The 25,553-nt window shown below is 49.3% G+C and overlaps 1 protein-coding gene and 1 pseudogene across 8 annotated transcripts in view; one reads left to right on the forward strand and one right to left on the reverse strand.

The window, feature by feature from the left end:
* ARHGEF7 (Rho guanine nucleotide exchange factor 7) overlaps window positions 1-25,553 on the forward strand; it is a 125,206-nt gene that overhangs the window by 75,188 nt on the left and 24,465 nt on the right. For all 7 annotated transcript variants that reach the window (XM_082859431.1, XM_082859430.1, XM_082859425.1 and 4 more), the window contains 7 exons: window positions 124-212; window positions 10,087-10,181; window positions 10,404-10,499; window positions 16,037-16,159; window positions 23,714-23,852; window positions 24,569-24,628; window positions 25,327-25,473. In XM_082859431.1, coding sequence (XP_082715557.1) covers window positions 124-212; window positions 10,087-10,181; window positions 10,404-10,499; window positions 16,037-16,159; window positions 23,714-23,852; window positions 24,569-24,628; window positions 25,327-25,473 — 749 coding nt within the window. The remainder of the gene's footprint in view (window positions 1-123; window positions 213-10,086; window positions 10,182-10,403; window positions 10,500-16,036; window positions 16,160-23,713; window positions 23,853-24,568; window positions 24,629-25,326; window positions 25,474-25,553) is intronic.
* Window positions 18,658-19,214, reverse strand: LOC309974721 (peptidyl-prolyl cis-trans isomerase A-like; annotated as a pseudogene). Its single transcript has one exon. The product of its transcript is annotated as a peptidyl-prolyl cis-trans isomerase A-like (transcript).

Raw genomic sequence — 25,553 nt, forward strand, 5'->3', positions numbered from 1 at the left:
TTCTGTCCCGCCGCCCGTTGGACTGGGGGCTCATTTGGGCCCAGAAGCTGGGGTCGTGCGGGGCTGCCGCGCGTGGTCCTCTCTAGGGTGGAGCCGTAAACCTGCCCTATGTCTTTATTTCAGAAAAGCCCGTGTCACCCAAATCTGGAGCCTTGAAGAGCCCTCCCAAGGGATTTGATACAACTGCCATTAACAAAAGCTATTACAACGTGGTGAGTAATCGCAAAACAGTTTTGAAGAATAACTTGTTTTTTTGAATGTCTCTAAAACTGAGCAGTGTAGAATGTAGGTAAACTGCCTAGAGAGGGAGGAAGGATATAAAAATCACGTATTGTCCGCCACACAGATTCTATTACTATTCTGCTCTGTTTCCTTCTGACCTCTACGTATTTCTGTAATACTCTTATAGTTTTGTATGAATGTGTGGAATAGTACCCTGTTCTCATTGCGTAACTGGGTGTTGTGATTATTTCCCCATGCGGTTACAGCTCTTCCACACTGGGATTCTAAAAGGTGCATAATGTGAGTTACAGGTTTTATGTGCGTCAGAGGCCATTATACTCATATTGGGAGTAGACGGTCAGTTTTCCAGATCAATACAGTTTCTAGTTCATTTTGTGTGTTAACGTAGTCTTTTCTGGGATTGATATGTGTATATATATCAAATAGCATGAAATTCGAGGAGAGTGTCTAGACATTGTACATAGTGAAGGCAAGGGTTTCCGAATCCTAAAATTTGCTGCATTTTGAAACTTGAGCAGTTTGTGAGCTTAAAAGGTACCTGTGGCATTAAATCTAATATCTAATCCAAACCTCTTTTTCCCTGAACCGTTCCATCTGCTGGAAATGGGAAATGATAGTCTAGATTTGGGTAGATTTTACATTGCCGGTGTGTATCTACCTGGTGTGATAAGCCAGCAGGGTGAACTTCCTAAACACGGCTATGTTTTGAATTCTGTGGGACGTGTGCACTACTTAGTTACTCCTTTCCCCACTCCCAGTCTTCTTTACTTTCTCGATTGGAGATGTAAGTCTGAGCCACGAGACCTTTGAGGATCTGAAGTAGAGTAGCGCCTGCTGAGCGTTTCCTGGCAGCAGCCCTTTCATCACGAGCGTTGCGTCTCCGGTCCTTTTATGAAGAGATGGTGCAGAGTCGTGCAGACCTGAACCAGTGACCTGGGGCTGCGCGCTCAGCTCTCTCCTACGCATTTGCCCCCAAATCTTGCAGCGCAAGTTGGCCTTGGGGACCCTCGTTCATTTCTTAAGGATTTGTCAGGGGCTCGCTCTGCCAGGCCCTGCTAAAGGCATTGCTTACGCAGCGGTGAAGAGAACGGCAGGAACCCCTCCCCGTCGGTGTTTCCTCTCACCACCTGCCCCCGATCCGTGGCCGCCTCTTTGCAGGACTTCACTTCTGTACCTCTTCTGCTGCCCGGTCTCCGTGCGCCAGGCCGCTGAGCGCACCCCGGTGGCCCGTGGCCTCCCCTCTCCTCGTGTTGGTCACCTCCTTCCCTTGAATCTCTCCACCGTCTCGCTGGTCTGTCCCCGTTCTCGTTAGCGCTCTTCACTGGCCTCATCTGGACTCCGACCCCCGCTGGCAGAGCACACCTGCGTCCCGACGGCTCAGGGCGCCTGCCTTTCCTGGCCGAGCTCTGCTCTCCAAACCCTCCTCATTCGAATCTTTGTCTCTTCGGGGTTTGTTCCTGGGACGTGGCTCTGCCCACATGTTTGCTCTTCAGTGCGTGGAATGTGTTATGTGTGGGGTCCTGTGCCACTTCAGCGTTTGTTAGGGGGAAAACTTTCAGCTTACGGAGCTGCCTTTTCTTCGTGCACGTTCTCAGGTGAGGCGTTGCTTTCTTTTCCGGGGGAGGCTGCAGCGAGCAGCGCACTCCTCATCCACAGTGACGTGCCACAGCGGGAGGGCCTCCTCTTCACTGGTGTGCGTCCAGGCAACTGTATCAGAGGAAAGCAACCGGTGCCGTGTGAGCTGGTGCCGGCAGCGCTGCGCTGGCCTCCGGGGACCCTGCTTCCACTGGGTGCTTTGTAAAAGTAGGTAGCCTGCTTTCCTGGAAACCCAGGTGGGTTGTTTTCTTCGGCACTGTGTGTCGTGCAGTCCTCTCTGGACTGAAACGTAACCAGTGCTGCTTTAGACTTCCTTCTTTAACTGCGCTTACACAGGGAGAAGAGCCTTTGTGTCACATGTGCTGTTGTCTTGGAGTCAGCCAACTCTTTCATTCTGGATGATGGGGAAACGCCTTGGATTCAGAATCACATCCAAACGGTTGTTTACATAAAGCTCTATGAGTGAACAGCGCATGTTAAAATTGCGGTCGTGACGGACATCGACGTACAGAGCTCGCGGGAACCATCTTTCGGCATATAGCACTCTCACTTTGCAGTGAACAGAACTGGTTAGTGACGAAGCCAGGAGTCAGTTTCAGCTTTCCTGAATTCCGTATTTATAAATTATACAGAAAAGTAAAATGTGGGGCACAGTATGACACGCAGAACAAAAAGAATAGATAATGTGTTAAACTTTTTGCACTTCCTTGTGTAGTTTTGTTTTCACAGAAAACTGCAGAAGTACAGATATCTTTAACCCCACTGAGAGATAAGAACACTTTCTAGGAGGTGAGACCAGTGTGGGCTGATGATCTGTGAAAGATTTAGGTCTCCACTTGGGGTCAGTGGGGAGCATAGGAGAGCATTCTAGGTGGAGGCCCAAACACGTGGAGGTCAAGAGGCTGTGAGGAAGCTCCGCCGTCACGTGATGGTCAAGACTGGGGAGCAGGAAGTGGCTCCTAGTGACTTCTGGCCGTTCGTCACCTCTCTCTCCTCCCCTTCCGGGACCACGCCCCCCGCCCCGTGCACTGTTGGCAGACATGCTGGCCTTCTGCAGGTCTCTGAGGTGCTGTTCATTTTTCTTCATTCTCCCCTTCTGTTCTAGGGAGTTTTCTGTGTTTGCTAATTATTGCTTTCGCTAGCTCAAGTCTGATCTTGAGCGCCTACCTTTCAATTCGTAATTTCCATTTGATTATTTTTATAGTTCAGTACAGACTGTATTTGAGTCATTGTTCTTATACTTTAAAAAATTCTTTAAGCATAGTTTTCTTTAGTTCTTTGGACACTTTGTTAAACAGGACTTTTATTATTTTAGGGCAGTTTTAAATTGACGGTAGGCTTGAGAGGGAGCTAGACTACCCACGTACCCTCTTCCTCCCACCCCGCCACACACACACACACACACACACACACACACACACACACACACACACACACACACACACACACACACACACACAGCCTGCCTCATGACCAGCATCACTCACCAGATGGGACATTGCTCACCGAGGATGGACCTGCACTGACACACACACTCATCCAGACTCCCCAGTTTACTTTAACGTTCACTCTCTGTACACGCGTGTATTCATCATTACAATGTCAAGTATGTTACTGCCCTAAAAATCCTCTGTGCTTTGCGGCTTCTTTCCTCCCCACCCTAACCCCTACCCCTGGCAACCACTAATCTTCTTACTGCCTTATAGTTGGAATCATCCAGATTGTCGACTTTTCTCTGATATTTACTTTGGGTACCTGGTTGAGCTCCTAGAGGTAAATTTCCTGATACTGGGGGTACGGGTCCCCCGTGACTGTGTCCCCCCAGGGTTTATAGCTCAGGCTGGTCTGCACTGAGCCTCTAGCACGTCATCAACTACAGCCCAGGTCTTCCCACCCCAGCGTCTCTGCTCCAGGCAGTGCGACATCTTGGGGGCAGTAGCCTTGTGTCCCCTCCCCTTATGGACTCGAGAAGAGTTGTCGATTTTCAGTCTGTTCAGCTTTTTACTTGTTGTTAGGGTGGAGTGACGACTTCCATGTTCCTCACGTGCAGAACCAGGAACTGTTTCTCAAAAGTAATATGGCAGCTGTTCATGGAATTCTAAAAACACTCAAGCCCTTTAATGTGGTAATTCTGCTTCTTGAAATCCACCCCAGAAAAATTACCTGAAAGGTATTCAGAGATGCTTGTTCAAGGGTGTTTTCATAGGGTGCTTTGTTACAACAATAAGTTGCAAGCAACCTAAATATGTAGCAGTACAAGAATGGTTAAGACACCAGCAGTACATCCATTTATAATTCTTAAAAATGCACTTGAAGCTTTAAAAAATGTCAAATATTCATTTTAGGTGCAGTAAGCAGAACATAAAATTACATAGATAATGTGATGTAATTATGTAAAAATGTTGTCCCTGCAAGGAGAAGGAAGTGTGCCAGACAGTGTGGCAGAATCTCATTACTTGATGATGCAAGTAATAGAGGTGTTTGGAGGATTACTTTGGCACCAGAGCCCAGACTGTGCTGGAAATGTCAGCAGGGCGTTAGAGACCTCAGGTGGGGGAGTCCGGGCCTCAGACACAGAGAGTCATGATGGAAGAAAAAACCCATAGCTTTGCTTTAAGTAAAGAGTTGATTCGTTTTTGTGACAAAGCCAGCCAGCACTGTTAACTTTGTTTTCTAATGTGAAGGTGTTTGAGGTCAGTCTGTCTTCAGGCTTAGGTCAGTGAATGGTCCGGAGAGCCCTTCTTTAGGTTCTGGGGGGAGGGGTGCTCCAGCTTTGTGTGTAGTGTTTGGGCGTCCTCTTGGGGGGCTGGCCTGGCAGAAGCCCCCCAGCTGCTCACACAGTCATGTGTTTGTAAAAGGACGTTGGAAATGCTGGCCTGGGCCTTGTAGTGTTGTTGTGAGGATTAGCAGTGGGCCTTAAGGTGCCTGGTGAAATGCTGGCCCTTAAGAGGTTTTCACGGTTGTTAGGAAGAGTGTTTAGAAGCACTGGGGGCATCAGGCCCATTTGCCAACAAGCATCCCGTTTGAGGAATAATTACCTGGGAGGGCTGGAGTCAAGGGCGACAGGATCATACAGTGAAAGGGAACATGTTTGTCACCTGCCCGAGCTTGATGGGTTTGACAATGAAAGGAGTTGACTGCACCTACGGCCTGGTAGCAGACGCCTTTCCTGGTGGAGATCAGAGAAAGTCCTTCTCTTCTAGAAGCTAGATGCCACCCCCAGAGGGAGTGAACGGTCTTTTGACACCCCTTTTAGGGGATGTCACCGGTAGAGAACGAGGTTTCTTAAACATGTCCATCTGGGAAGATATGGGTCCTTATGGCCTTCCATGTCCTGTGATGCACTGTGGCTTTATCTTCCAGGGTTACATCAGTACTCCGTATCTATGGACAGCAAATGAGGCATGGTTTGCTTCTACTCCCCGGAGTACAATGAAAAGGCAAGGTAGCTTTGTCTTTGAAAGATTGCAAGTATAATAGGTAGCAATCAATGGTTTTAATAAATGTTCAGAATAGACGTGCGTCTTGCATAAAATACTGTAGGAAACCTCCACGGACCTTTCCGGTGCTCCAGAGCGAATCTGTGCCCGTCCGTCCCCTTGGCTCCTGGAGTTGCCTGGAGCCTCTGCCTGGTGGCCGGAGGTTGGCCTAGAGCCACACTGACCTCAAGCACTGCTTTGGCTTCTTTTATCCTTTATGGTCCCTTTACCTCGCCCACCTTAGCCAAGACTGCTTCTCAGTCCTGACGTCTGGTGTCTCTGTCCGGGGCCCGTACGAGGCTCAGGCCCGTTATGGCTCTCACCCGGGACAGGGCAGCTCAGCTCCCTGCGCTCTCTGAGGAGCTGCGCCCTCCTCTCCTGTATCCCACCCACATTCATACCGACGGCGAGGGGCCTGCTGGCGTCTGTGACAAATTCTGCTCCCACTGTTTTTATGTAATTTCCTTGTTTTATATAGATGGAGGTTTCCCGCTGGTAGCAGGAGCTGGGTAGAGTAGCAGCTGAGGCTTGGCCTGTGAATGAAGAAAGAGTTGAGCTGTTCAGTCGTGGGAAAGGCTGTCTTGTGAACTAGTCACGTCCTGAAGATGGAGTCACGTGATGGAGCTCCAAGTAGGACTTTTGCGGGTTTGGGCTGGAAGGCAGAGTCTGAGGAGGTTTGTAAGATGCCTCCTACCTGAAGTCAGGGAGTGGACTCTGAGTATCTGTCACAGACCAGTAAGAGCCCTTTGGTGAAGACATGGCAGAGCTGGGACTCACGCCCGGGTCTGCTGGCTCCCAGGGCCAGCCCCTGGCCGGCACAGACCAGAGCGGCCCTGCAGCTTCTGCTGGAGCTCTTGCGTAGTAAACCTTCAGCATTCGGAAGAAATACATCCCAAGACCTCATGAATTCCCAAGTTTAGAAATACTGAAATAACGTAACTCCTTCTAAAAGGCACAGTAACATACACATTTTGCGTGCCCCGCCCCCCAGACTCTTTCTGTGAGTTAATGTCATGACGTGCTAAGAGCACGCAGAAATCAGCACGCTGCGTTACATCAGTGGCTGCCAGTGGGGGTGGGGAGTGGGCTGCAGCCCTGTCCTCATGCCTCTGGCTCTGCGGGAGGGCAGGGCTGCAGGCACAGCTTCCTGCCCTGCCTGGCCTTCCTTCCTCTCCTTTCCCTCGGGGCGGGTGGCTATGAGCCGCTCAAGTCCTCTCTTACTTTTTGAAACTTTAACCCCTAAAATACAGTTTAAATAGACCAGACTGAAAGGAAACGTGCGATGGTTATTTTTCCTTGTGGTTCATGGGGCTAGTTCGGTGGGTGGGAGAGGGGTAAGAATAGCTGTGCCATTCTTGAGTGTTTCCTACTGTGTTTCTGAACCAGGCTCATGGTTTTGAAATTGGCTTTTAGTTTGCGATGATAATCTTTTATTGTATCTGGATCAGATGACTTAATGTTACTGTTTATTTCTCTTACACATAAATCAGTTATTTATTTATTTATTTATTTTTTCTTGCGGTACGTGGGCCTCTCACCGCTGTGACCTCTCCCGTTGCGGAGCACAGGCTCCGGACGCCCAGGCTCAGCGGCCATGACCCACGGGCCCAGCCGCTCCGCGGCATGTGGGATCTTCCCGGACCGGGGCACGAACCCGTGTCCCCGGCATCGGCAGGCGGACTCTCAACCACTGCGCCACCAGGGAAGCCCAGTTATTTATTTTTAAAGGACTATCAATGACACATAAAGTAGAACATATGGCAGCTACCAAAATTTGCAGTGGAAGTTGTGACTCATTTGTAAAATGAGCGCTGCTCTACGCTCCTTCGCCGGCAATAATGAAGTGAGTTTCTGTGGTCTGCAGGGTAATGAGTTGGTCCTTTGTTTTGCTTTGCTGTAACGGCTGACAGTTCAGGGATTGTCTGTGTGGCTTGCCCAATGTCGTCCTCCTGTGTGGCACCATTGTTTGACCCGACTGGGCTCTCCACGCCTCCCGCCTCGGGGAGAGCTTGTGTCGGCTGGGCTCAGCCCGGCTGTTCCTCACGGTGCCGAGTAAAGGCTGCTCTTCCTGTGAAAGCTGCTCGCGTTCTCTGGACCAGCCTTTGTGTGATGGAGCTGTGGCAGCCGGGCTGTGAGGTCTCATGGGGTCCTGCAGCAGCCAGAGTGTGCAGAAGTCAAGAAGGGGGAGACAGGTGATGGCCGGAGCACACAGACGTGCCGCCGACCTCGGGGAGGGACGTGTGGCCTCCTGGCAGCGTGGACGGTCGGCGCCAGCATGCCTCACTTAGCAAGTCTTGGTCGTGTGTTTGTGAAAAGCTAACTGTAACTTGGATGGTTTGGGTGGGATTACTATAGAGCTTGACTTGAGCACTTAGTTGAAGATCATGTTTACAACTAGTAGTTGAAATTTACCAACTTAACTGTCACAATCGCTGCAGTCTTTTCTTTGGCATTGCTTCTGGTACATTCTCTGGGAAGCTTCTGCATCTGCTTGCTCTGCTTCATGCTGCGGTGGAAGAAATGCCGTTTTCTTCTTCTCCTCGTGCCCGTGCGCCTGATGTTGCCACGCAGGGATTTTCCTCTTCCCTCGCACAGGAGCTGTTTTTCTGTTTTAGAAAACAGGTGTAGAGGTTTCCGAGCACGTTCTAAGCAGTGCTGCTAACACTTCCCAACAGTTGTAACTGAGACATGAAATCATAGTTTGGTGTTCACTTTCACATCCAGAAAGGGCTTTTAGTCTCGCGCACCTGCGACACATTTAACTTTCATTGTTTTAGCTCAGGGACTCATTGCGCTCGGCTTGTTTGCTTCACATCATTTTGCAGGATGCGGTGTGGATTAAAGTGTATGCTGTGGGCATGCAGTGGCAGGGCCACACTGTTCTCTCTGTTCTCCAGTCTTTGGACCCTTGGGTCCACTGAGTATTTCTTTGAGGGGAGGCGTTGTAACTGTAAGATCAGCACCCACATTTCCCCGCAAAGGGAGGGTCTCCTGGAGAAACCCCTCCTCCTCCGCCCGCTCCACCAGGCATCTGTGAATAGGTCCGTTCAGGGGCGAAACCAGAGCTGAGAGTCAGTGAAAGAGCCTGATTCTCTTCATCTTCCATAGTGTAGTATGTGAGTTATCTAATCAGGGTTGCATTTACTCATGAATGACTGTGCTCTCCTCGAGAATGCAGAAAACAGCAGTGAGCAGAATAATAATCCGTGTTGCTTGTATTAGTGTTGAAATCTAAATCTAGCTTAATGATTACTTTTTCCTTAAACGTTTAGACATGCATTTTGATTATCAGAAATCGTGGGAGAAAACCGAGCGTGTTTGATACCTTTATTCTGTATGATTTCTTTTGCAGGATTACTTTAGGATGATGTGTCAGTTTTGGAAGACGGACAGCACATTTTAGCGCATGCAGTAGATCCTCAGAAAGTATACATAGTATGATTTGCTGACTGAGGAAGATGCTGGCTCTCTAGCAGAGCGGGACGGAAACCATAGCTGAGGAAGGGATCTTACTTGCTTCCACTGCAGCCCTTAGCCTGTGGCTGGAGAAGGCAGCGTGGGGCAGTGCAGGGTCAGCTGAAGGCTCACATTCTGGCTCTGGATAAGTTACTTAACCTCTCTCTGCTTTTACTCTTTTCCTCTGTAAAAGGAAGGTTTTTGCGAGGATTGGAGATACTATGGGTAGGGCACCTTGCTCCGTGCCCAGAGTGTAGCGTGCATCGGGAGTTAGTAGAAGGCCACCTTTGCACCTGGGCTCCATCAGGCTCCACCTGCAGACCCGGAGCCGTCCCGCCCTGCCCAGGGAGGAGAGTTGCTCTCGGCGATTGCTGATGGAAAGGGGCACGTGTTTTAGTTCAGCTGTTTTGTACTTGTGTTTATGTTTTTAAGAGTTGTTAACTGATTTTGGCTCTATTTGCTGTAGGGTATCAGGAAACATTTTTATGTTAAGGTTGATTTATAATTATCCTCCTATCTTTAAATACAATAGTGGCTATATAAAGGTTGCTTTACACTGGTAGACCTTTAATTTTTAATGTTTATAGGATGATCTGAGTTGATCATCTTCTCTAACGAAAGTCTGAGGTTCCCAGAAATGGACTGAGATTTACTAGACACCGTATAAAGGGTAAACTTCATGTTTTTTTTAGTTGATAGACTTTCCATATGTCAAAATGCATAGATTTTAAGAATACAGGTCAGTGAGCTTTGATAGGTATATGTATCTGTGTCACAGCTACCCAAACCATGATGTAGAACTTGTCCATTACTCCAGAAATTTATCTCATGCCCCTTTCCGCTTTGTCGCCTCCTCCCACCCCCGCCTTTTGATTTCTGCCATCACAGGTTAGTTTTGCCTGTGCTTGGACTTACCGTAGATGGACTGTGCGGAATGTCCTTGTTGTGAATGGCTTCTTTTGCACAACACAGTGTTGTAGAGAGTCATCCTCGCATCCACGCTGTTGCGAGTATCAGTGGGTCCTTCTTTCTTTCTAAACGGACTCGGCATTACTTATCTGATGATGAATTCATTCTGGCCTCATTCTAGGTATACCTGTGTCAGATGTGCTTGGCGGTGAGATGAAGTCAGTTGTGTAGCCTTGGTAACAGTTCATTACATGGATTTAGTAGTTAATCACAGGGAGTGACTGATGATATTAAACAAGTTAGTATTACATAGAAGCAACAATGTGAATTGAACAATGGTGATGAACCTGCCAATGCTTATACATCTTAATGTCAAATAATATTTATTCATCATTTGTTGTAGGTGCTACAGAATATTTTGGAAACAGAAAATGAATATTCTAAAGAACTTCAGACTGTGCTTTCAACCTATCTACGGCCACTGCAGACCACTGAGAAGTAAGTTAGATAATTGTGTCAAGTGTGAAAGAGTCGTCACCTTGGCTGTTCCTTCGTATTTTCAGAGAACAGAGGCTGAGCTACTGGAACAGAATGAGCAGCAGTTTCCTGTAGACATGAGCACTTTGTTTATTAGACTCTTAATAAGGTGCTGGGCTGGGAGAGGAGAGGAATGTAAGTAAAACTGCTCACTTATTTCTCCTGTTGTTTTCTCGGCTCTAGGTTAAGTTCAGCAAACACTTCGTATTTAATGGGAAATCTAGAAGAAATATGTTCTTTCCAGCAAATGCTTGTACAGTCTTTAGAAGAATGTACCAAGTAAGTAAGATGCTAAAAATTGCAAAATTCAGATTGATATAAATGGCATTTAAAGGATCAGGTTTAGCATAATTTTAGAATTCACATTTCTAAAGGTGGAAACTAGGTTATTTTATTTATTTAGTTTTTTGATGTGGACCATTTTTAATGTCTTGATTGAATTTGTTACAATATTGCTTCTGTTTTATGTTTTGCTTTTCTTTTTTTTTTTTGGCCGCGAGGCATGTGGGATCTTAGCTCCCTGACCAGGGATTGAACCTGCACCCCCTGCATTGGAAGGCAAAGTCTTAACCACTGACTGCGCCTGGGAAGTCTCTGGAAACTAGGTTATTTTGAATCCTTGGGGTATATCAACTTTTATAGTAAAAGCTGTGTTTTAGACTATTTTCACAGGAGGGATCTACTGACTATTCAGAAAAAGAAGAAAGCTTCCCCTGAGTGGTGATTCTTTGGCTTGGGGCCAGCGGGGTCGGGGAAGCAGGGCTGAAGAACCCTGAAGAGGGAGAGAGCACGGTGTGTAGCAGGGCCTGGGGTGCGCATGGCTTCGTGCCTTACGTGCCACGGTGTGGGCGGCCACGTTGCTCCCATGCCCTCCCTGGGGACCACCCTCCCAGCACCTTCATGTGTCCAGCAGCCCGGAAGCCCCGGGGGTTTTACGGCAGTCTCGTTGCGGAGCCGAGATTGATTAAATACATCGTTGGCTGCTGGCGATCCTCCCAGTCTCAGGCCCCTCTACCCTCCGTGGAGGTCTGGGGTGGGCTGAAGTCCCCACCCTCCAATCACGTGGTGGGTTCCCCCGGCAGGCCCCCCCCATCCTGAAGCCGTCTGGGGGATCAGCCCAAGCCCCGGTGTGGTTAAAGGGGCGCGGTATGGGTAACAGAAGATGCTCCTGGCACTCAGGAAATGACAGGGGTTTTAGGAGCTCTGTGCCAGGAATGGGAGCCAAGCCCAAATGTGGGATTAGGGTTCTAGAGGGGGAGAGATATCGGAGGGGGGAGTGAGCTGCGGAGGGGGGAGTGGGCTGCGGTTGAAGCCGTGAGGCAGGAGGGGAGCCTCAGGGCAGGGCTGGGCCGCCCCGCCCTCAGGCACCTTGTAGGATGATTTTCAAAGAGTAGTTAGAAACCCTTCCTGTTAGTAAAATTGACTTCTCTTTTGTAAAAGTTACTTTAGACGGAATGTCTCCACGGTTGGGTTTTCTCGGATCGAGCGTGTTCCCCGAGGTCCCTGCAGCTTGTGCCAGCCGCCCTTGTCAGGGGGTGGTCCAGCCTGTCTCATCACTTACTTGTGTGCTCATTCATTCGTTCGTTCATGCATTTGCTAGTTCTCTTGTTCCCCCTCCTTCACGGGTCACCCCACGCCCGGAGCTCTTGTAGCTGGTATTCTCTTTCCAGGCGTTCTTCTGGCCTGAAAGGAGTTCTCTTTCTTGTGGTAGCATCTGCCCTGCCCTTGTGCTGACACTGCCCTGGCGCAGGCCGGCCTCGTCCTCCCTGTGTCCTGCACGGACTCCTGACCAGGCCGCGACCTCCAGGTGGCCCCTGCGTGTCCATTTCTCCCCCAGCCTCTGGTCAGAGCTCTGCTCAGGAGCTTCGGGTGGCGCCCGCTTACTCATGTGTTGCTTCACAGCTGCGTTTTACAGACTGGCCTTCGAGGTGCTTGTACAGGCCGCCTCGTGGGGGGAGAGCTAAGTTAGGAGATGAGCTCCCGCGCGGTGGCAGTCTGACGGGGTCCCTTCCCGAGGGGCTCCCGCCCGTCCCTCCCGCTCCTTCCCCGCCTTGTGCCGGCCTCTGTCACTGCCCGCCACCCTTGGGGCGGGGAGCAGGGCTGCTGAGAGGTGACCCCCCCACCCAGCCCTGCCTGCTGTCCCCTCCGTTTGGATCCACTTCCTCCTGCTGTTCCTCTTACTGAAACCCCGCTGGTTCCTTCAGCCCAGTGGACAGTCAGTCAGTCCCAGCCTGCCCCTCTCCCCGCGTTTCTTCACCTGCACATTTGCGCCTTGTTTACTTGCAGACTTGCAGACTCCTTTTTAGTGTATTGTAGACTGAGTTCCCGTCATTTCTCATGTATTGCAGGGCTTCAGCTTGTAGAAGAAGATATTTAATACATAAGCGTTTAGTGTAATTGCTGTTGGTTAAATACACATTGTGTATTGATTTTGTTCAAAAGTTAATTATAAAGTGTATCTTAAGATATAAATAAATTCATTTTTATGACGGACCATTACTGTAACATTTTCACAGTAAAATAGTATTTGTTTTAGATTATTATCAAAATACAAATTTGAACGAGAGGATGTAGTTCATTTTGTTTGAAAGTTGTTTTTTTGAACCATCCAAATAATAGCAAGCATGGGTGACCCAGAGATAATATTCGACCCTGTAGGATAGACTGGCTCAGATGCAGAGCGCACGTCTGGTTTTGCCTGAGCCGCGTCCTTATTAAAGAGCAGAGCGTAGGACTTGAGCCTATTTGGAGGTGATTTGGGGTTGATGGCGCACTGACCCAGGTGATTCCGATCATGGGAATCACCTCTGACCTCAGTGGCGGAGTCTCCACGGTGGACTCAGCGTCAGAAGCTGACCTTCTGCCCCTGGCCCGCCATGCTGTCACCTGGGAGGCCCCTGAGTAGCTCTTGCCATAATTTCCTTACTTGTTGAGACTGCAGGCTTCCATAGAAACGTGATTTCAAAGCACATGTCCAGCACTAGAACCTTAAGAGTCTAGGGAATTCAGAAAGTGAGGCAGACCAGTGGCGTGTGCGGGGACTCGGGCAGATGGCCCGGGGCGGGGAGCCTGAGAGAGCTGCTGGCTGGTGGGAAGGGACTCCTCCCGCCAGAGCCTCAGATGCTGCCCCTTCCCGGGGCTCTGGCACCCTTAGAGTCGTCCACGTTTAGGGTTTGGGGTTCAGCAGGAGAGGACTTGCCGGGGGCTGCTGGTGGCCCCTGAGGCTCCTACGAGTGGGCGCTTGTGGCCACTCGTGTAGACATCTCTCTGGATGCTGTCTACGAACTGCGTGCTGAGGCTCACCTGAGGCTCACCTGGCGCGCAGCCGTGCCGTCGTGCTGATCTTCGTGTCCCCTTGGAAATCGGTGGTTACCGGACTGTGAACCCCCTGTCTGTCCAACTGGCATTACCGGAAGGAATAAATGTGCTCTGGGGGGGAAATGGTGTAGCAGTTCTGATTTCTCAGGTTTTTCCTGGGATTCATTCCTTTTTACTCTAGGGAAGGAGAAAGGCCCTTGGCTATCCCCTCTTGCTACAGAGACTATTGGCTGGACTGTTTGTGTCACCCCGCCTCTTATTATCAGACCATTGATAATGCCTCACCTGTTATCAGATCCTCGGTTGATAACACCCCCCTTATCAGACCACTGATTGGTAACAACCACCTGTTATCAGGCCATTAGTAACATCCCTCCTGTCATCAGGTCAGTGGTAAAACCGTACTTATCAGACCACTGCTGACCCCGTACCCATTGTCAGAGCTGGGCGTTGGGCCACCAGGAGGCTGCAGGTAGATGCGGCTGACAAGCAGCCCTGTGGCCTCCACAGCCATTGGGGGCCCTGCCTACACGTTGTCATGCTCTAAAAACCACCTCTAGAAGCACAAGAGAGAACCACAGTGAAGATCCTCTGTTTCAGTTCTTAAGTCATATTCCACGTTGATGGTCTTTGTGAGTTTTGTGTGCCCCGTTATTTCAATGCTCTAGGCGGTGTTACGTGTGAGGCGTGTTGGCACAAGACCTGGGCTCCGTGTTAGGACCGCCCATGTAACCTTTCTGAGCTCTGTCTGCTGGTGCCTTCCGGCGAGCTGATGGATTATGAGGGCTTTATAAACTGGTGGGGGGCAAGTGTAGTGAATTCCTGCAGAACTGGTCCAAGAGAGGTCATAAAACTCTAGGACCAAGGCTCAACAGGTCAAAAGAAAGAAAGAAAAAGGAAGGAAGGAAAGAAAAGAGAAAGAAAACCTTGTATAGTGAAGTCATTGTCCGTATATAATCCATGGACATGTAAGAAATGAAAGTCCCTAGACCTAGATTTTAACTACACTCTCCTTTGAGTGCATCGGGGCCGTGGTGTTGGACCAGGTGGGAAGTGACGTCATGACAGCGTGTAGCCCAGCGCTGAGCAGTGTGTTTGCCGTTGCAGTAACTCCATCATGTAGATGGTGCATCTCTCGTCTTCCGGTGCCCTGTCTCCGGCAGTGTTCTGTTTTTGTTGGCCAAACTCTGGCGTCCCATCATTGCCGTTGCTTTCAGTCCCCTCAGCTGGGCAGTCGGGGTTCCCTGCTGGATTTCTGGTTGTAGAAGCCAGTCGGGGTTCCCTGCTGGATTTCTGGTTGTAGAAGCCAGCCTCCTCCTGTTTCACTGTGTCTGAGTATGACCATCGCCTGCTCAGATGTCAGTGTGTCATAGTCTCAATAGGTGTGTCTTAGGTGCCTGGACCCTGGTAGCAAGCAGGTGGCCTCAGTGTGTCTTTGAGGAAGGCGTGCTTGGCTGCGTGTCATGCCTGGTCCTTGGTGACTTGGAAAGGACGCCAGTCTTCTTCCCTCTCCTGGAGGTGTGTACTGTCCTCCTCTGAGCGCTGCTGCAGTTGGTGTCTCAGAAAATTGAGACACCATCTCTGTCTTATAGTCAGTTCATTTTTGAACTTGTTTTGTATTCCCCTAAAAGACTGCAGTCACTTTTTAGGTAGAGATCATTTCTTTCTCTGTTTTTAATCTGTTCGCAGTGCCTGAATGAATGGTTGAAGTTAATTTGTTGAGTCAGTGACTGTTTCTCCTGCAGATACACGGAACTGTGACTAATCCCTGAAGGCTATTAAAAACCCACTTAGGGCTAAGTTCACACTGGAGAAGAGTCTGCTAAAAGTGCAGGTGCTAGCTAACTGCGGCTTCAGATCTGAGTCAATGAACTGAGCAGTGAAACTCGCAAGAAGAAGCACACGCCCGGTCAGGGTTAGGCCGCTGCGTTAGGGAAATGCTGTTGACAGCTGGCCCGTCCTCCCGCAGGATTAAGGTGCCTTTCCTGCTCTGGACGCGTCTTTTTCCCACGTCAGTGATGATGATGATGATTGCCTGTAGGTTTCATTGGCATGTTGTCTCTCTGCCTACCACTGATTCTCTCCAGCCTTTGCCCAAAGGGAAAGAGGGCTGTTGTATTTTCTCATCTGCCTGTCGTGATGCTCCTTCGGTAGAAAACCTTACCGACCAAGTAACCACATTATATTTCTCCTTATTTTACACACAATTTAAGGCTTCATGACATTATTTTTCTCACTGCCCAAGGAATCCTGGACTTGTGCACAGGTCCTGGCATCTGGACGCTGGAGGAAAGGACGGGCTTGGTTGGCTGCTTTATGGCAGAGCGGCTTCCGAGGCAGGTCTCTCCCCCCGCTGGCTCGTGTTCAGAGCACATACAGTCTGGGACTCGTGTGTGTCGTTTCTGTGGGGTGGTGCACAGGCCCTCCTCCCGCATGGTTCCCACGTCCACCACTGTCTGTGGCACTCAGGATGGTTCCCTTGTGCCTCTCCTCTCCAGGATGCCTGAAGCTCAGCAGAGGGTCGGAGGCTGCTTTCTAAACCTGATGCCGCAGATGAAGACCTTGTACCTTGCGTACTGTGCCAACCACCCGTCTGCAGTGAGCGTCCTCACGGAGCACAGGTGCGTCTCCGGGACTTGCCTCCCCGAGCGGGGAGTGGCGCCATGGGGTCCCCCCGGAGCAGCTCGTTTCTGTCAGATATTACGTGCAGTGCAGTGCGAACATTCACGCATTTATTCAAAGATGATCATTTTAATTACCCTCGGAATTAGTGCCTGAGAAGTACTGGTTGGGAGTCTTTGAAATCCTGCTTAGTGCTTTTATAATAGAAAAGGATGTGTTTTGAAGTCTCCCCTTCAGCTCATACCCTTGGACAGTGGGTTGAAGGAGCTGGTAAGTGTTCTGGAATGTGGCTGCAGGCTGAGTCCGGGCTGCTGGAATCGCGTTCCTCAGCGCGTAAACACCAGACCACGTGAGACAGAAGTACGCTTGCTGTAGGACTAAATGTGCATTTACAGTGAGGCCTGGATTTCTTAGGAAAACGTGAAGCTGGAGACCGTTAGCTTTAGCTTTTCACCCCGAAGCAGCGGTGAAACAAGTGAAACAATGGACAGATTGATTTCCTGCTTGTTTGGTAAGACAAGGCCGTACCTGTGTCCTGGAGGAGGGCTGGGCACCCTGGGCTGCGGCGAGGACCACGGGCTCAGCCTGCAGACGGAGTGGGTGATGAGGCTCTGTTTCTGCTCCCAGAAGGGCACACGTTTGTATTAATAAGTGTTTTACAAAATATTTATTGTTTCTTCTGAAAACGGCAGTTCAGCCATAAATAGCAGTTCAGTCATTGTTTAACCCATAAGTGAAGAAACTGTGTTAGTCGCATCAGGGTAAACGCCACTGTGCTTGTGATTTAAATATTTAACCTCAACTTACTCCTAAGTATTTCGGTTTAAAGCTTAGAAACTGCGGGGAAGCAGGCATTGCTGCGATTGAGCTGAGGTGGCAGCGTAGCATCCCTGTGCGTGCGCCTGGGTTGTGTGGGCCTGGTGGCAGGGCCTCTGGGTCCGTCAGACCTGGTTTGAGCCCTCACTGCCTCTCTGAAGCAGATGGGTCTCAGGAGGTCACCCCTCTTCTCTGAGAGCGCTGGCCATAGGGTACTGTAGGCGTGAAGCAGAATGTAAACTGTCAGGACTGAGCACGATGAAGGCTCAATAATGCGATGAAGGCTCAATAATGCGAACTGCTTTATTGTCTTATCTGGACTCTGGGTGTTTACTGCTTCTCCGTGTGCTTAAATACTGAACCTCCATTTGTAGTAAAGCATTTCCAGTTCTGCAGCGAAGCAAGCAGTCTTTGACACGGTGATGGAGAGAAGAGAGATTAGGATACATGGCGACCACAGAAATGAAAAACCCGTCGGGTCTTCTTCTTCCTCACGCTTCTGGGAGCGTGGGCAGTGTTAGCATGTACATTCCTAGTTAAACCGTGAAGCATGGATGCAGTTACATGCTCCGGCATACACTCCTGAGAACGATAAGTTAAATGGAATTTCACGCCGGTGAAATGCAGAGATTACATTTGTGTCTCTGAAAATTCCTCAGGAATTGCTGACACAACCATGGGGGAGATAAACAGCAAATAGAATGTGAGGGTAAAATTGCACACCTTTTCAATTTTGCTCTCTCCTTCCCTCTTTTTGGTCAGGGGTTGATCCCCCAGGGGTGGGTTGAAAGTATGAAAAGAGGGTGGATGTGAGGCTCCGTGCTGAAGGTGACATTTAAAGCAGTTCAGACTGTTGAAGTTTCCTAAAATGTTTAGACGTTCAAGGGGAATGCTCGCAAGCGTGTGCTGTTTTCCTCTCTTCTGTACTATTACGTTAATGACTGCTTGTGTCGTAGCTGAAACCTCAGTGGCGCTTTTCCCCAGAATAGCAGGGAGAGAATACAGATGCGGTTCTGAGTGGGGACCCCTGCCCTCCTCCACGTGGCGAGTCCCGGAGCGGGAGGCGGGTGGACTGAGGTCAGGCTCTGGGCCTGTGAGCCCGGAGACGGCGGGAGAGCGTGGAGGCCGCAGGATGCGCTGCCTGTGTGCCCTCCTGAGGTCCTGGGGCAGCGAGAGCGCCCACTCCGCCCGCAGGTCAGACCCTGCTTCTGAAGCGTGAGTCGGGGGATTGAGAGGAGGCTCGCGGCGGGCTGGCGGCCTCTGTTGGCCTTCACTTTCCATTCTGGGACCCTAGCTTGTGGCCTCTTTCCCGCTTCCCTATGTTTGTTGTAGTCTTAAAAGCCGCCACGCTTAGGGGTAGATAAATCTGTTTTTTTGCTTGAATATACTTTTTTCTTCTTAAATTTAATTTTATTTATTTTTTTATACAGCAGGTTCCTATTAGTTATCTATTTTATACATGTTAGAGTATATATGTCAATATACTTTTTCAGCATTGATTTAAACTTAGTGTTTAGCAGTTTTAAAGTCTTATTTACAGTCTTATGATCCTTACATTGTGTTAGTTTGAATTCTGAGTATGAATCTTGAAAATGTATATACAGAACCATCAGTTCTACTCTGTGACATAAATCACAGCAAGATCCTTTTTTTTTTTTTTTTTTTTAAGATAAAACACAAGTCAAACTTATTATTAGATTTGTCCACAGTCAGCAATGGTGATCCTCTTGCTGGTCTTGCCATTCCTGGACCCCAAGCACTTCATGGCTTCCACAGTATTCGTGCCCTCTTCCACCTTGCCAGAGACCACATGCTTGCCATCCAACCACTCAGTCTTGGCAGTGCAGATGAAAAACTGGGAACCATTTGTGTTGGGGCCAGCATTTGCCATGGACAAGATGCCAGGGACCCGTATGCTTCAGGAGGAAATTCTCGTCATCAAATTTCTCCCCGTAGATGGACTTGCCACCAGTGCCATTATGGCATGTGAAGTCACCACCCTGGCACATAAATCCCGGAATTATTCTGTGAAAGCAGGAACCTTTATAACCAAAGCCTTTCTCCCCAGTGCTCAGAGCACGAAAGTTTTCTGCTGTCTTTGGAACTTTGTCCGCAAACAGCTCCAATCTGTTAACGTAGCTTTATGGATTGGATGAGCAGTCACTTCTTGGTTTCCAGGTCCCTTACCTCGAAGGAGACGCGGCCCAAGGGCTCGCCGTTGACGGCGACATCAAAGAACACGGTTGCAAAGCCAGCAAGATCCTTTTTGACCCACCTCCTGGTAATAAAAACAAAAATAAACAAATGGGACCGAATGAAACTTAAAAGCTTTTGCACAGCAAAGGAAACCATAAACAAGACAAAAAGACAACCGTCAGGATGGGAGGAAATATTTGCAATGAAACAACGGACAAAGGATTAATCTCCAAAATATACAAACAGCTCATGGAGCTCAGTATCAAAAAAACAAACAATCCGATTGAAAAATGGGCTGAAGACCTAAATAGACATTTCGCCAAAGAAGACATACAGATGGCCAAGAGGCACATGAGAAGATGCTCAACATCCCTAAGTATTAGAGAAATGCAAATCAAAACTACAGTGAGGTATCACCTCACACCAGGTAGAATGGGCATCATCAGAAAATCTACAAACAACAAATGCTGGAGAGGGTGTGGAGAAAAGGGAACCCTCTTGCACTGTTGGTGGGAATGTGAATTAGTACAGCCACTATGGAGAACAGTATGGAGGTTCCTTAAAAAACTACAAATAGAACTACCATATGACCCAGCAATCCCACTACTGGGCATATACCCTGAGAAAACCATAATTCAAAAGGGTCATGTACCACAATGTTCACTGCAGCACTATTTACAGTAGCCATGTCATGGAAGCAACCGAAATGCCCATTGACAGAAGAATGGATAAAGAAGATGTTGCACATATATACAATGGAATATTACTCAGCCATAAAAAGAAATGAAATTGAGTTATTTGTAGTGAGCTGGATGGACCTAGAGTCTGTCCTACAGAGTGCAGTAAGTAAGAAAGAGAAAAATACCTTATGCTAATACATATATATAGAATCTGAAAAAGTGGTACTGATGAACCTAGTCGGCAGGGGAAGAATAAAGACGCAGACGTTGAGAATGGACTGGGGGACACGGGGTGAAGGGGAGGCTGGGATGAAGTGAGAGAGTGGCATGGACATATATACACTACCAAACATAAAATAGATAGCCAGTAGGAAGCAGCTGCATAGCACAGGGAGATCAGCTCGGTGCTTTGTGATGACCTAGAGGGGTGGGATAGGGAGGGTGGGAGGGAGGCTCAAGAGGGAGGGGATATGGGGATATATGTATACGTATAGCTGATTCACTTTGTTACACAGCAGAAACTCGCACACCATTGTAAAGCAATTATACTCCAATAAAGATGTTTAAAAATAAAAAAGTTCAGCTGCCCTTGGATGGCAAAAAAAAAGAAGCACCAGTTCTGTTGAATTATAACTGACGTGTACCTTTTGCATTATCATATGATAGTAGCCTCATAGGCTCATGGCTGCCTGTTTTGAGTGAATTACGGGTTTCGTTTTTTCCAGCACTTTAACTGTGGCTTTTTGCTGGGCTACTTGATGGCTCTCTGTGTGTTCCCCTGGTTGCCGTCTTGCGGCCCATGGTGTCATTTCAGTAAATACGGAGGAGGTACGCTGTGTAAGGATCGCCGGCCTCAGTAGAAATTAAGCTGAAAGAGCCTTTGTTTTGTCAGAAAAGCTGTAACCAGCCGTTTTGTCTGGTTTTATTGTAGTACTAAATTTGTTTTTAAAACTAAAAAAAAAACTATTTCAGTGATCTATAGAAAGTTCTGTTTCCTTTCTTAACTGTGCACGTGTCTGGCATTGCAAGGCTGTCATGTGAATATTAAAAGAAGTTACTTCTGCTTTTGCAAAAATTTCACATAAATTTTTAGTTGTAGGGAATTTTGGGGGGTGGGTGAGTGGGTGATGAGGATAATTTGCTTAGTTTTATTCATTATTGTCTGCCATAACTATGGTTATGAAATTGCACATATAATACTGAAATATCAAAAATGGCCTGAAGAGACTTCTTGACGATTTTTCTTGTGGTAGAAAAGGCCCCAACTGGATTATATTTAAAGGAGTCGAAATGTACTGTTAGTATCATTAAGCTTCATTTTTATGGGACTGTGCTTGATCCTTTGTTCAACATTCAGAGAAATGCTGGTAAAATATAAATTTCTCCTCCATAAAGCCATCATTTCTCTCTGCTTACATGTTAGGGATGGGTGGGCTGATCTGAAGAGGCGAACGTTTCCGAGTGAAAATGTTTGAGGGCTAGGGCGGGCATGGTGGGCACAAGACGTGGGGCGGCCGCGCCTGGGTAGGGGGCCCCGCCTGGGCTCGGCCGCTGTTGGCAGTGGCTCCCGTCTGCAGATGTGCACGATGACCCCTGTCTCAGGCCCGGGGTGGCGTGGGCGGGAAGGATGCACAGTGCGTGTCCGGTGCCGTTGCCCCTGCTCTGTCCCTCTCCCTGACGTGCGCTCCTACCTGTGCGTCTCCTCTGCCCAAGCTTGGGGAGGTGGGCCAGGAGGCAGCCCTGAGGGTCAGGCTTGGAAGAGCCAGCCCTGCAAGGAGGGGAAGGCAGGGTGATGGCAGAGCATGGAACCGTGCACAGCGGTGCCAGCGCCAGGCTGCCCCACAGCAGGGTCCCGGAGCATCGCCTGCCTGGCTTCGGAGCCCAGCCCTGTGGTTTTCCGGGAAAGCCGTTCTTCGAAAGCACAGAGTTCTGTGCACAGAGGTGTTGGGTCGTGTTGCCTATGAAAGCGCGTGTGCACATAGAGCCCTAGACGTAGTTAGGCCGCTTCTGTGCTATATATTTTAAATTGCACCACTGTGGCAGGCTGTCTCGCAGGAAGGAAGTCGTCACGAAGCCTTCCTTCTGATGGAAGTGGGAAAAATGTGTATTGTATATGCTGAGTTGTTTTAACGAGGACTTTGTGAACATTTTCCCGTTTTATAATTTGCTTTGATTTTGATCATAGCTCCTAAATGTGTATGTATATTTATTTAAAAGGTTGTTTTTTGAAGAAAACTATGTATAGGTAGATAGGTAGATGGCAGTGCTGTTAACTATGCTGTCACTCTTCGTACGCAGCCAGGACGCGCTCCGGCTCAGGCCACCCACGTTGTCGCGAGCCCCAGCACAGACAGGAGCTGTCTCCGAGAGAGGTCTTACTGCTTGAGAGACATAAGGCTGATTTCCCAGGGGTTGATGAATTTGTTTGCAGCCTGACATTTGGAAGCTTTTGTTTCTGAGCTGGTTTAGTCGGGTCAGGTACCTTCCCCTTTGGATATGTCAGCAGAATCGATGTGCAGGGTTGAGAGTAAGAGGTGGGCAGTGCCAGCACCAGCTCTGCTGTCACGCCTCCCACAGAAAGTCACTCTAGGTTGTACCGTAGGAGACTCTCATATTCACCGCTTTTGAACTAGCAGTTTCAGACGGTTTAGCCTGAATACCGCGCGTTTTTCGCCAGGAGCCATCAGGGGGGCTGCTGGTCCTAGGAAGCTTGGGCGGGCAGCCACGTACAGCTGGGGGTGGAGGTGAGGCGTGAGGCGGGTTCAGCTGACCGGCACCCAGAGGGGATGGGCTCGGTGATTCTTCAGGACCCCGAGGTTGTCCTGCCCTCCCAGTGGGTGGGTGCCGCCTCTTCTCACAGCCTGCATTCCAGGTGACCTCCGTCCCCTGGTGTCTGGAGGGACACGTCTCGGCAGCAGTGAGGGGCACAGACTGGCTTCTTCCCATGGACCCTTTATAAACGTCATCTGTCCCTCAGTGCAGAGACAGAAGCACAGAGTTTCAGTCACAGACGTGAGCCACAAATGTGTGGGTGACAGAGCCTGACCCACAGCTGCGCCCCTGACCTTCCTGGGGTCTTCCTGAACTGGAGCCCCCAGGGCGGCACAGGGCACGATGTGGGGCAGCTCAGGAGGGCGTTGCCACTGGAGCGTTAGGTGGAGGATGGTGAGGGTGAGGGTGACGGAGGAGGAGTACGGTATTGAAGACGTGCTTTTAGAGCTGAGTTAGCTTCTGAGCGTATACTAGGTGTCCTCACCTACGGATGCGGAAAATTTTCTTCACACACACTGGGAGGGTTAAATGAAATGATGATGCGAAAATGCTTTTGAAAGTTTAAAGCCCGAGGATGTGTGAGTTACTTTATCGTGCTGCATCGTGCAGCTGCCTTCGGGGACTAAAGCACCTGGAGGGTCAGCGCCATGATTCAGTTGGTGGTAGTTGGGACGCATCTCCTGACACGTTTTACTGTCTTGAGGTTCCAGGTAACGGGGCCCTGTTCTTGCGCTCAGAAGGCCACTCACATTCACGCTCTTCCACAGGAGACTGCCTCGCTGAGGTGGCCTTTCGTGATGGCGGGGGTGGGGTGGGGGTGGGGGTGGGGTGGCTGGGAAACCACAGGTGCTCTGTGTTATGCACACGTGGTTTTGCTCAGACTGAGGGCGAGAACATGAGCTGTGTGGGGATCTCCCCTCTGGTGTTTGGAGATAACCAGCACGTGTTGGGCTGTGACAGCGGTAGCCTCTGAACCGTCGGGGACACCGCGTGGTACTTCGTAGTCCTGGTGGGACTGGGGCAGGGGCGCGGCCCTTCTGAGCTCTAACGGTGGCCTCTTCTCCCTCCCCGCTGGCTGTGCGTGGTCAGTGAAGAGCTGGGCGAGTTCATGGAGATGAAGGGCGCCAGCAGCCCAGGCATTCTCGTGCTGACCACCGGCCTCAGCAAGCCGTTCATGCGCCTGGACAAGTACCCTGCACTGCTCAAGGAGCTGGAGAGACACATGGAGGTACGTGTGCCTGCCCCGCCTGCCAGCCAGCCACGCCCGGGAGAGGGCTCCCGGGCCAGAGCCTGCAGAGGGGGTTTAACCAGCGGCCCGTAACTCGGGGTTTTCAGAATGACGTTGTTAAATGTGAACTTGCTTTCCCTTATCTCAGCTGTAGAAAAGCGTCTGCTCCTTCAGTTCCTCTCCACCCACTGCTGCTGACGGGGGATTTTCCCGTCGCTAGAAAACGCTCATAGCGTTGAGGTGTCATATCAGGAACGCGTACTTACAGTGTTGTGAAGTACATAAGTCATAGAGTAATAACAGTGAAAGAATCAGCTAATGATACGTATTTATTCTGTGTTCAGATAGCAGGCTGTGGGCCCGGGAGAAATTTGGGTTCAGGTTACTGGCTTGGTTAGGCCGTAGGGAACCATTTCCCAAAGGGCAGGCCATCCGGTCTTCTTCACAGCTGTTCCCTCTGTCCTCTGGTGCCAGAGCAGCAGAGGCCCGTAAGGGCTGGGCATGGCCGAGTGCCGGCCTCCCTCCCCAGGGCAGGGTCCAGATCCCTCTGCTCCACGATCCCCTCGAGGACTAAGAAACGGCGCTTTAATGCTGCGAAGAATAGGACAGGTTCCAGGTTGAAAAGTCTAGGGGAGGCCCGCGCCAGTCTACAGAGGGCCTTTCTAAGGAAAAACTTCTCATTATGAAAGCTAATAGTGTGCTTCTTTTATTCAAAGGATTATCATCCAGATAGACAAGATATTCAGAAATCCATGACTGCCTTCAAAAACCTTTCAGTAAGTGATTAAGCATATCGCGTTGTTTTTTTTTCCCCGTCAGACATTATTATGGCAAACGAATGCAGAAAATTACTTGTGAAGTATAATTTGGATTTACTCTGATGAAATAAAAATAAATATATAGTAGTTATGCCATGGCTGGTAAACTCTCAGGCTTTACTGGACTGTGGACACCAGGAAAATGAAATGATAATTGTTTAAATTTTAAAAAGGCACCACATAATGCTAGAGCTACTTACAGTGATTCAGAACATGTTTTTAACCTCATCCCACAGTGTCTTTAGTGACTGAGTGTGAAATGGAATGCTGTTGGTTTTTTTTATCTGTTGTCATGCTGTCTTACTGACTTGAGTTTCTGGAATACGTGTCTTATTTACAGCACAAGTGGAACTTACTCTTTCTTCCCCTCTTCTCAGTCTTCTCTATTGCGTTCACTAGTAAAAGCAGAAAATATTTTTCTTGCCCAGTCCACGTTTTTTCTTCTAAAAGTGGCAGGAATGGCTATATTTTTCTAAAAGTGTTTCTCGTTCTAGAGCTGTTGCGTGTTTTGTCTCTCTTGACTTGATTCCATACTTGTGAAGTAAGCAAATTGTTCACCAGGTGATCTGTCTTAAGAAGTAAGATACAAAGCAATATGGCCAGAACCTAAGGTTTCAGGAGTCCCGTTTCTTCTAACGGTGTTCTGTGCTTCTCAGGCGCAGTGTCAGGAAGTACGGAAAAGGAAGGAGCTGGAGCTGCAGATCCTGACGGAAGCCATCCGGAGCTGGGAGGGGGATGACATTAAGACCCTGGGCAACGTCATTTACATGTCCCAGGTCCTGATTCAGTGCGCTGGGAGCGAGGTACCGCAGTGCGCGAGCGCCATTCCCAGCACGGCTTTCCTAGGGCCCCTGCGCGTGGCCGGTTTGGGAGGCGCCTGCCT

This window comes from Leucopleurus acutus (genome assembly GCF_964270905.1).
Source record: "Leucopleurus acutus genome assembly, chromosome: 18".
Taxonomy (NCBI): domain Eukaryota; kingdom Metazoa; phylum Chordata; class Mammalia; order Artiodactyla; family Delphinidae; genus Leucopleurus; species Leucopleurus acutus.